The following is a 12,026-nucleotide window of genomic DNA, read 5'->3' on the forward strand; positions in this document are numbered from 1 at the left end:
ATACATATTTGTGGGCATCATTTAGTGCCTGATAACAGGGATATATTTGTAGTACAAAATTGCTTACAGTATTATATTCTCCTTCAACAGTGTCTGGTCCCTCAGTAGACTGTGCTACCACTTTTAGTCTTCTAGGCATGCCTTCCTCCAACCTTTCAATCTGTAGGAAAGAATTAATAATCTTAGCCAAGTTACCTTAACCAGCAGAGCCTTATTACACAACATATACACTACACACCTTGCTGAATGTTCAGCAATAAAATGCTTTTAACATAAAAGCTTGGCCATACAGAATTTTCAGCTTATCTGCTATAGAGCTGAACTTTTTTTCTGGAAGACATTTTATCACAAGACACTTGCATTCTGGGTAATCCTTTCCTTTCAGGCTGGCTATTTAGCAAGAAAGAAGAGAAACAAGTGAAAGTACTTGCCCGAGTAGGTACAAATTTCCTGATGAATTTAACACCATGAGTTTCCATGTAGGCACCTGCTCTCTCTGCCATTTCTTGGTCAAAGCCTCGAAGAAGGATAGAGCGCACCATAACTGTGACATCCAAACCAATGCCAGCAAGAAATCCTGCACACTCCAGAGCCACATAAGAGGCACCCACAATTAGAGTTTTGCCAGGGCAGTAAGGCAGGGAGAAGAGGTCATCGCTGAAAAGCAACGCAGAAAACACCATTTTACAATTCAGCTGTGTTTCAATTTGCATGTGCAAAAGTAGACAGAAGGGAAGTCTTATTAACCGAGACTAACATCTCATCTCACCTAGTAATGCAGTATTCTTTATCTCCAGGGATACCCAAATATCGGGGCCTTTCCCCTGTTGCTAGGACAAATGTCTGTGCTGTGTGAAAAGTTTCCTGTCCTTTCCTGGTGGTTGCCTGGAGATACACAGGAAAACAAAAACAAACCAAAAAACAAAAACAAACACAAAAAAACAGAATTACAGAACTATTGTATTCTTAGATGCCAGGAATAACTTGTGAGTCACAAGGCCTACTGCCAACAATAAAAGCCTCAACTTTATCAAGCAGCTGATAAATGCAATAGGATTTAGAAAGGAGTCTTGATAACAGATGGAGCCAAGTGAAAAGCCATTATACTGTAGAGATACTCTTAAGAAATCCTTTTACTGAACTATATGGTAACATCCATTGTTAATGGGTTTACATTGGGAAAATACACTAGACTACACTCCCCACACTAGCTGCATTGAACAACAGTGATCAGCTGACTTGGGCAGGGCTCAGAAGGTTTAAGCTAATAACTTAGACTGAAAGTTTCTTAAAGAACTTGAAATAAGAGTTCGATGTTGATGCTAGCAGCAAAACAGATGGTTATCCAAGTAATTTTGAGGCTTGTGTAGGAGTAGACTAGAAAAGTGCTTTAAGACAGGCTGATACCGCAGTTGAGAAGAAAACAAAGGATGGTTTAAGTTTCCCTCAACTTCAAAGACAGTCAGTCTTTGGGACTTCATATTGCTAAATGCCTCTTTTTGAAAGGGGTTTGAGAAACTACAAGTCAAACCTGGGCGAAAAGGAAGGTCAGATTTGTCCTCTTGCATGTAGCAGCTTAAAAAAAGTCTGCTCTACTTTCCTGTATTGATGGCCCAGCTCAGTACCAAACTTATATTAAATGAACAGCTGCAAATTGAATTTCTTCTATAACATTGGTAAAAAATAAGCCAACTAGTTTTACTCCTCATTCAGTGTAACCTGGATTTAAATTGTGTGACTAAATCAAACTAACTACATCAGGGTCAAGCAGCTGTATCCAGTGAACCTACATGATGTAAAATTTTATTCATTGCTGCATCCCTAACCTGGGTAAACCCTGGTCCAATCTGATAGTCAGCTATAATACCCGCTGTGCAGTACAAATTAAGTATATACTTGTCTTGTGGCTTCATTCCTATGCCAATACACAGAATACTATTCCAACTCCATAATATCATGGAAGGGATCTGAACTTGAGGAACAAGCAAGGTTTTGGATATGGCTCTTTATGTTTCTGATCGGTAGGCCATTTGTGTGTTTTCTAAAATTAACACTCCTCTTCCAAACTAATTTTAATGTTTTCTTGGCTCAGTATGCAGTATTATTCATAGTTACTCACTGAGATTAAGATCCAATTTTCAGTGACGTTATGAGGCAAGAGGCAAGTTACAAGAAGAAAGTAAGTTTTAACTTGAATCAACTATCCAGGGATTTTGAATAAAAGATACAGTAAACTCCTGATTCTTACATGCTATAGATTTAAGTTAACACCAATTATCTATAAACATTAAGGCAATTTAAGAGTTATGTTTCATAGCTTTTCATTTAAAATTTTGGAATCAAGTCACACAGTTGTTACATACTCAAGCTCTACCTCTCTACTTATGCAAGATTCTCTATTTGCAGATCCCCACATTACTTCTACATAACTGGTATTAGTATGCAAGTATTATGACAGTGGTTACTGGAGTATAAATCTACTTAAATCAGTAAATTATTCCTCTAATTTTAATTCTTTAAGTGAGATAAGTAAAGTATCATACAATAACTCCTCACTTAAAGTCATCCCGGTTAATGTTGTTTTGTTGCTGATCAATTAGGGAACATGCTCATTTAAAGTTGTGCAATGCTCCACTATTCTGTTGTTTGTCTGCCTGCTTTCTCCACAACTGGTGGCCTCCCTACGCTCTTCCCCCCTCCCCCCACCAACGCCTCCCACCCACCGGCAGACCCCACGGATCAGCACCTTCCCCCTCCTGCCAGGGGCAATCAGCTGGCTTGCAGCATTTTGGGGGGGGGGGGGGGAAGAGAAGGAGAGAGGGCTCAGCGCACAAGCTCCCCCCTCCCTCCTGAACACGCAAACCAGCTGATTACCCTGGGGGGGAGGGGAGGAAGTCCTCGCTCCTCCCTCCTAAACACAGCAAGCCAGCTGATTGATTGCCCTGGGAAGAAGGACCGTAGCCTGCCTGCGAAGTAAAGGGGGAAGAGGTGGGGGAAGCGGGGAGGGAGAGAGAGAAGAGGCGGGTCAAGTGTGGGGGCTTGGAGGAAGGGGTGGAGCGGGTGGGCTGAGGGTTGAGCCCCCAGCCCCTGGTGCTTGCAGAGTAGGGGAAGCTGCCGCCACTGCTGTGCAATGTGCTTCTCCTAGCCTACAGTATCTTCAGCGTCCTTGTCTGCCTCATCTCCAGTGCCAGTGGGCTGTGCCTGTGTAGAGTAAGACATGGGCACCTCCCAACTATAGTACTGTACTGCTGTAAACGCACAGCGCATGCAACTACTCCCCCTGCCAGTGATTCACTGTTGCTTTAAGGCCCAACGGCCCGGCTTGGGAATAGGGCTCTACACCAAGTGCTTGCGAGGCCACCAGCTGCCTGCAAAGCCGCTGCGGGTGGTGCACAGCAGAGGCCCTGCCTTACTACACAATAAATAATGTTTTATCTGCTCCCTCCTCTTTGCTGGAGGGAGGTAAGAACACAGGGGGCAGCAGCCTGCCCAAAGCAAGTTACAGGAATAGCATTCCAGCGCCTGCTTCGCTGTAGCAAGGGGGAGAAGTGGCGTAGAGATGCACAGAACCTGGCCCTGCTTCCATGAAAGCATGTGAAATACACAGGAGCTTTGCCATTCACTTTAATGCCAGCTGCATGTCTCTACCCCTGCATGCACACAGCAGAGAGGGGCACAGCCCTGCAGCAAGTGTTAATTTTCCTCCTCTTACTACATTGGCTGCAATGCTGCCCGGATCCTGAGTGCATGGTTACTAGGGGAGATACAGCAGGGCCATTTTTCCAGGGCACCCTGGAAGAGAGGCCTTTGGTCCTCCAGCAGGGCTCCTGTGAAAGTAAGAGCCTCCATAACTAGTCCTAGCCTAAACCCACAGGGCTTCCAGAAGGGGAGCAAAATTACCATGGAGAAATGACACGGTTTTCCAAATTCTCTCTTGCAATAGTTGCCTGATGTTGCATGACCCTGGCCACTCCAGGCTGAAGGGAGTGAGGAGTAGCACATGTTCCTCCGGACGTGCGTGCATGCATCACGAGTCAAAAACGTCCAGCAAGTGATAGTGGAGTGCCTAGCAGTACCAGTAGCACCAAGAAAACTATGAAAACCCTTAGTTTAAAATTGTTTAAAAAACTTATAGCTGTATTAAATTGCTTGTTTAAAATGTATATAATGCCTTTTGTCTGTCAATTTTTTTTCCCCACTGCAACTTAACATCTTCCCCTCTGGCACATTTACATTAATTCTTATGGGGAAATTGGATTCGCTTAACATAGTTTCACTTAAAGTCACATTTTTCAGGAATATAACTACAACGTTAAGTGAGGAGTTACTGTATTAAGCTGAAACCTTTTACATACTAGGTTTCAACTAAAGAGTAGTTTTAGGACATATGGGGAGTGATTCTTAACAGGTCAGAGAAAATAAGCCAAAGCTAAACATGCAGCAGCTACCTTTATTTTGTGTGGTTCGATAAATTCTGCATAGGCATTGAGGTATGTCACAGTCTTCTCTCTCAAGGACACCCTGTAACCCCAATTTAAAGAGCCTATGTAGTTCTGAATTGCTTCTACCATGGTCTCCCAGTTGTGTTTAACTAAAAATAGAAACAAAAAGCTTTACAGTTAAAAAGAAACAAGTATAAACACACTAACTTCATGAACGTCAGAGGCTTACAGTAAATTGTAAAAATAGTTGCTAATTAGTCATAACTCAAATTATGGCAATACTATAGGTTAAGCAATGCCTCACTAAATTAGCAAGCCCAAGTAGAATACACATACACATTTCATGTAATAAGTAACATATTAAAGTTTTTCTAGGGATACTTCATATCCATCAGACATAAAAAATGGCTTCTCTCTTAGCACTACTGGCAAAGTTATCTGGGTTTATGAAACCCAACTACAAGTAACCCAACAAGCTAGGTTATGCAAGTTATGGTGGAATCAAGCCTCAAAACAGGTTTAAGCGTCTTCATAAAGAGATCTTGGGGGAGAGGGAGGGAAAAGTTGTTCAAGTGGCAAACTGAATTCTATTTAGTCACTTCAATACTAAAAGAATTCTTATTTAAGCTCAAACAAGAGTTCTGATTTGCATCCTCCCCCACCAGTGTTCAGTGTTATTGACCTTGCTCATCATACTCCCAGCCAAATTTCCTTGAATCTTGAAGTGCCTGTCCCAGAAGTGCAGCTTGATGCATGAGTTTCTTAGGAATACAACCTACATTTACACACGTGCCACCAAGTCCTGTGATGGAAAGAAAGAAAGTTTATTTAATGTTCTTACCAGCATTAACTTTAGATGTGCACTTCTGTCTTTTATGACATGCTCTATGTACTCCACTGTCTAGCCATCCATTAGTATTACTTTCTGTACACATGCAAGCAATGGATGGAGAACTTCCTTTACAACTACATACCTTCCAATGCAGTATGTAATTGGACAAGGTTGACAAAGTAACATTTTTTACTTAAGCAATAACATTTTAACTCCAATACCAAGCAGGTTACATAAGTAAAGCTTTAAGCATAGGCCCAACACATTCACATATATAAAGTAGTTTTGGATTAATTCACTGCCACTTATTCTGTAGTCAGATAAAACAGAATGACACTTTCATGATACCTAAGAAGTGCAAGAGACCACAGTCTGCAGTGTTAACCATGCCTATTCTATGGAGTCAGAGACAGAGCTAAATTTCAAAAAAGAAATGAAGGGCAAACATTCCTCTTATGAGTGACTAAGAAATTCAACATGTGCTTTCTTCAGAACAAAAGAAGAATACTTCTCTACACAGAGTTTACTTATGGAAAGGACCACCACTAATCTGTTCTATAGGAGCCAGGATCAAAAAAATGTGAAAAACAGCAAAAAGCAAGGTCAAGGGAAAGTGAGGAATTCTGGAGACCACAGGAAAAGCATCCACTTCGAGGTGCTTGTAACACCTACTGTAGAAGTATGGTCCCCTCGGGCCTATGAAATACTGAATGTATCACAGTGCTAAGCACTTCAGCTAAAATGGTAAGAGATGATACTGTAATTCAGCCACTCAAGTGTAAAGCCAATTCAAACTAACACTTTCATCTAAGGAGCTCAAAATGTGCTTTACAGATATCAGCTTCCCTATAAGTGATTAAAATGTTTAAGATTTAAAAAGGGAAGGTTACGTAGCAAAGAATTTAGTGAGAACGTGAAATCCAAGAGTTGTTAATAAGAAATTGAAGTAAATAGTGAAATGCAGGCTGGATAGAAAAATCCATCTCGAACAGGCAGGTTGAGTGAGGTTTATTTCCTCCATCATTTACGTTGTAGAATCACAGCCTCATGTCCATACAAGTACCATACTACACGAATGCAAAACCTTGAAACTAAATAATTTAAGCAATGCTTGACATCAGCATTTTAATCTATGCATATATATTGTGATTTGAGGCTAGGACTGCTTACCCCATGAAGTACCCGAAGGTGTTGGTACAACATAATCTAGCACCATGACCTTTTTTCCTAAGGCAGCAGCTTCCTGTATTAAAAAAGAAGTCAGATATGAACTTCTCTATTGCTTTTTGATGCTAAAAGCTTTCCTTGATCATTTAAGCAGGTCCTCCAATGTGCTTGTCTGATGGAAGGCAATTCTGATGACAGTCGTAGTACCACTTACCCTTCTCTCCGTAATGCCATCAGTGCTTGTGATAAGTGTGGGAATTTTGGTAATACTTTTACGATGTTCTTGTGCACCTCAGTTCCCCTGTGCTTTGTACTACTATGCAAAGGAAAAGGGACTCTGTGTCAGACTCATGTGGCTGCCTGGTAAGAGACCAGAATAATTAATGAACTGAATAGAGCCTATGCATGTGAATGGAGGATCTGGAAGAAACTGAAAACCTCAATGGCTGGGACACTCACACCTAGCAATCTACAGCCAAGAGGAGATTCCCTGCCACCTCTCTGCAGGTAAGCACAGCAAAGGCCCTAAGCTGAAGAATGTGTGAAGGTGTCAAATGTCTGACAGAGCTGGATACACGGACACAGGAGGAACCTGGAGACCAACAGTATGTCTATACTACAGTTTATGTCAGGATAACTTAGGTCACTTAGGGGTATGACTAAACCATCCTCTTGAGCAACATAAATTACAGCAACATAAGCACTCGTATGCACAGCACTATGTTGGTGGTAGAGCCATAGCTTCTACCATTCATGGAGGTGGTTTTATTATGCCGATGGGAAAGCTCTCTCCTGTCAGCATAGAGAGTCTTCACCAGATGCACTGCAGCAGCACAGCTGCACCGGCACAGCTGTGTCACTGTACATTTAGACATGCCCTAAGAACAAAAGGGGACAGAGGGCCAAGATAATGTCAGGGCAACAGGACCTGGCAGAACCCTAGCTCCTACCAACAGGAATCATATCCTAAGCCTGCATCTCACACTAACCTAAAGACTTTTTAGATTCTGTATTCCAGGTTATTAAAATTGGTATCTTGTTTTAAAAAGGCTTCTTACTGTTTTTGCAGATATTTTATGCTCTGAAGGGGTAGGAACATGTCTCCCATAGGAATCTGGCTTGGCTGGACTTATTGAAGGGAACCACAAATAACTGGGCCTACAGGTACCAGCTTCGGAATCATGGAGGCTGTGGGCCTTTCCCTGTGGAATTATGTGGAGCCTTTGGGTCTGGCACACTGAAGGGCTACTTCGAAGAGACTGGTTACAGGCTGGGGCATAGACCAGACCCTGAGAATCTATGACAGCACTTAACTCAATCAGAAGCTGCAGAGGAGCAGAGCAGCCGGATTTTCACTTCCAACCATCTGAAGATATGTATCACACCTGGAGAAGAAATATCTAGAAGCAACCCTATACAACAGCCTGCACTGTCAACAGTAATTATCTAAAGAGAATGTTATGCATATGTGTTTGTCATCCCCCTGTCCTCCACTGCCCAGCCAAAAGTACTATCAATACTTTGAACCTTCAACCCTTCTAAACAAGCTACCAGAAACAAAGGCTGCTGTTTCCTTAAGTTCCTTACTTGTCCAGGAAGAAGTTGACAAAGTTGAAAGACTGAAGCAAAAAGTGACTATCCTATGGGAAAGAATCTGGCCCAAAGTTCTGAACTATGAGCTCCTGAAGGAGTGCATGTTACACTACAGTTACATCAGTGTTCAGCCCATTAAATTTCAAATGAATGGAAAGACTCATTGAAATGTAGACTATATTGCATTAGAATGACAGGTGCACAGAGCAACAGAGTTTCAGGAGAAATCTTACATGTACAGTTGATATATAGGCAAAATTCAGTGTACAAGTGCAAACTCAAGTGCATACCTTGGAACATGCAAGTCCACCAGAGCCACCACCAACAACAATAAGATCGTAATCATAAACTTCTGCATCATCTATGCAATTCCCTAGCACATTCTGCAATGAGCCACTCTGGGAAGCCTGTAACAAACATATGGGTTACTCACACAGCTATATGTTCAAGTGTGAATTACACAGCTTTTTCATGACCTAGGTCATAGTGTCTGATGCTTCTACCCTAATTTTGGATTACTTATTAAAGAGGATCATTAGCACGCAGTTTTTCAAATCTGAGGGCTAGAAAGGGAGTTCTCACATGATACTTAAAGCTCACAATTATAGAACCTTTCACAGGACTGTGTTCTCATTTTCTGCTTCTAAAGTTATATTTAAGTCACACAGCAAAAGCTACATACCAAAAAACCAAGTCAAGAAATCACTGATGACCCATTGCTCACTCCATTTGTAATTCTACTTATTGTATAGAACATCAAGCAGGCAGGAATTTAAAAAGGTTGTAGCAGGATGGAACAACTGTCTCTCCTTTTAATACTGATTTTTTTAATTTCGTTTCCTTCTTGACATTATGGGACTGCAATAAGTATGCATTAAGTTAGTTCACTAGCATATTTTGAAACCAGTGGTTGCAAAAGAGGTATCAAGTGACTAGACTGTATTTAAAAATGGAGATAAGTTACTTAGTCAATTCATTTCTAGTCACAGCTAATTTCAAACTCAAGAAAAGCAAGATTACCTGAAAAGTTTTATCATATCCACCTATGTGTGTTCCATTCACAAACACATTGGGCACAGCCCTCTGGCTAGTCACTTCTACTAACACTTGCTGAATATTGGGTCCATCATCTAAGAATTAAAAAAAAAAAAAACAACACACACACAAAAAAACATACACCACTATGAGAGAGTTTGAAACAATCCTCACTGAAAGTGCACTTAAATGTATGTTTTTTTTTTAAAAACTAGAACTGAAAAAACACATCACAAGGCCTCCATAAAATCAACGTATTTGTTTCAGACATGGCAAGTTTGTAGACACATTCCTCAAAAGCACAAGCTTTGAAACAAAAGAAGATTTTTCAAAGATTGTACCTCCCCACAAGAGTATGTGTCTTGATAGATGGAATGAATTGAAGCTTCACAAACCTAAATGCGAGATGGTTTCCAGGTGGTGTTTAAGTCAGAGTTTAGAAGTAAGCCATACATTGCTCGAGACCTGGTTATTTGAGAGAGACTACCTCCCTGCCTATGTATATTGCCACAGTCAATATCAGTGGAGGCATTTGAGCTAACACACACACACACCCTGCTGGCAGGGTGTTCTTCATTAGGCCCCCTGGGCTTTGGAATTTGTTCACCCCTTTGTTGGAAATAGCCAGAATCCATAGACCTTCTGGGCACGGTACTACACTAATTTCATAGGGTCTTTTGGAGACTAGATATGTTACTTCAGATTAGTTTTTAGGGAAGGCAGAGTATTTTCTTTTGAAGCTTCAATTACTGCTGGTTTTGACAACAGTTGTCCTTTTAAACAACTGTCAACATGGAACGTGCTCTGGATAGGCACCTTCTTGGTGGCTTTATGAAATCTAATATAGTCCAGCCAGTACAGGAAGTGTGTGCAATTAATTGTGGGAATATACAATGCACTTTAGTGTTATTTATTCCCAGAGACAGTGCCAATAATCTCAGGAGCTGCAAATGAAGTACAGCCTTAATTATTAAAGAGCCTTAACACACAATCACCATCCCAAAACGTAAGATGGACTCAGCAAATCCATATGTATATTACAGTTCCCTTTGTCAGACTAGGATCCATTTACTGTGCGGGTACCTCTCTAGTTTGGAGAGAATGCTAAACCAAAAAGGGAAACTTCAGTGAGAGTCAGTCAGTACATTTAAAAACTATTCAACACAATGTTATTTTTGGACGTTTTATGAAGTATTAAATTGGTAAACAGTATAAATAGCGAAGTTTTAAAATCAAAATATATGACCACTGAAGTTTCTAAATATATTCAGAATCTTTACAACCAATCAGCCATCTTTACAGCCAATTAATGCCCAGTAAACCCCTTAACTGTTTTTTCAAGAACAAAAGTAATTTTAACGTAAGACCGTATTGTAACCTCAAAACTCCTGGCTTTAATAAAAGTTGGCACTGGCTACAGCCTAAGCAATGAAATTTAGTGTGTCCCCTCCCCACCCCCAACTTCCAATGACTAGGCAAATTTCTTCACAAAGGTCGCTTCTAAGTCAAGTAAAACATTAACAGTTATCTGGGAACACAAAAAAAGTAACTTAGTTTCCCTGCAAGACAGAACAGTGGGTAATTTCCTGACACAGCCATCAAACTTCTATTTGATTAAATAAATCAAGATTTTTAAAAAAAAGTGCCTTGTGATATAAGAATTTAGCATGCATTTTAAATGCTATTGTAACTTTGCACCAAACGAGGCATCATTCAAGAGAGAATTAGTGTCTCTGATCAGTACAAGAAAGTTTATAGGAAAAGAGTGGCTTAAGTCAGATGAAATATATATCTATGCATCTCAACACGAGCTGTCATTTTTACTTACCAGTTAAATCAAGTTCCAAAGCATAGAAGTCTACTCCCATAGAATGAAAAAGTTCTTTCACCTGTAACAAACCAGAATAGTTTCATTTGATATCTACTATCGTGAACACAAGGGCACTGCATTTTCACAAGTCAAAGATCTGATATTTCGATGTAGTTTAGGACCAAGATCTGCTATTGAGCATTAGTACATTAGATACAACTGTTTTAAGACACTGAGTTATGCAGATACTAAGTCATTACTTCCAAGTTAATTTTCAGAAGCAGCCCCTTTGCTATCTCATGTGATTTCACCACCACAGGTGGTACATTCACACTACAAACGATAGTGTGACTAATGCAAGTAGGCATGTCTGTCCTAGCTTTATTCTAGCTATTGTGGTTAACAATAGCAGCAAAGCCATGGAAGCCTGTACTTCACCACCTGTTAGCAATCCAAGTACATACTCAGGGTCCTTGGCAAGCTTCCTGAGATGGTTCACCTACAATGAACTTATGGCTGCACTAGCTGGATTAAAGCAATACCTGTGCTACAATCACATGTTCATTTTCGGTGTAGAAGTATGTTTAAGTAATCAACAGGATTCAGACTTTGGTATCCAACCCCATGCTTCTTCTGAAGGAGATGGGAGAACTTTGTCTACCAAAAAAAACCTTAGTAGCAGATTGTCTTTTTAACCCCTTATATCGTGTCAGAAGTAACCAGACCAAGACATCTTGAGGTAGCTGCTTTGAAGTAGATGTAGAGGATAGAAAACCAAAGGGTCATTTGGTAAACAGATATACACATATGGCCAAAGAGTCTTTGGGGATGGGAAAGTTTTGTGAGGAAGCTATTAAGTAGCAAAATTAGGTTGAAATCTAGAAGTTGTACTTTCACCATTAACTGCACAGAAAATTACTAGATCCCTGGCTGACAACCCACACCAGGATTAGGAACACAAATTGCCATCTCTCTCAATCTTCAGACTTGGAAATGAACAGTGACCCTCAAAATGACGGACATCAATTTTTTTTAAAAAAGCATGCAAAAAAAATAAACGGAAGATTCCTGTTTTTGACCTATAAAATCCTACATGGCTAGGTAGCTGCATTATTGAGAGACTGAAACAATTACCGTATGGAACAAA

The 12,026-nt window shown here is 40.5% G+C and overlaps 1 protein-coding gene across 2 annotated transcripts in view; it reads right to left on the reverse strand.

Annotated features, from left to right (window-relative positions):
• Window positions 1–12,026, reverse strand: part of TXNRD3 (thioredoxin reductase 3) — a 30,071-nt gene that overhangs the window by 12,096 nt on the left and 5,949 nt on the right. For both annotated transcript variants that reach the window (XM_073351344.2, XM_078853579.1), the window contains 9 exons: window positions 10,898–10,958; window positions 9,055–9,164; window positions 8,325–8,441; window positions 6,445–6,517; window positions 5,125–5,244; window positions 4,449–4,591; window positions 770–885; window positions 432–657; window positions 68–160 (listed from right to left, as the gene is read on the reverse strand). In XM_073351344.2, the coding sequence (XP_073207445.1) occupies window positions 68–160; window positions 432–657; window positions 770–885; window positions 4,449–4,591; window positions 5,125–5,244; window positions 6,445–6,517; window positions 8,325–8,441; window positions 9,055–9,164; window positions 10,898–10,958 (1,059 nt within the window). The remainder of the gene's footprint in view (window positions 1–67; window positions 161–431; window positions 658–769; window positions 886–4,448; window positions 4,592–5,124; window positions 5,245–6,444; window positions 6,518–8,324; window positions 8,442–9,054; window positions 9,165–10,897; window positions 10,959–12,026) is intronic.

The sequence above is a fragment of the Lepidochelys kempii genome, chromosome 7 (genome assembly GCF_965140285.1).
Source record: "Lepidochelys kempii isolate rLepKem1 chromosome 7, rLepKem1.hap1, whole genome shotgun sequence".
Taxonomy (NCBI): Eukaryota; Metazoa; Chordata; order Testudines; family Cheloniidae; genus Lepidochelys; species Lepidochelys kempii.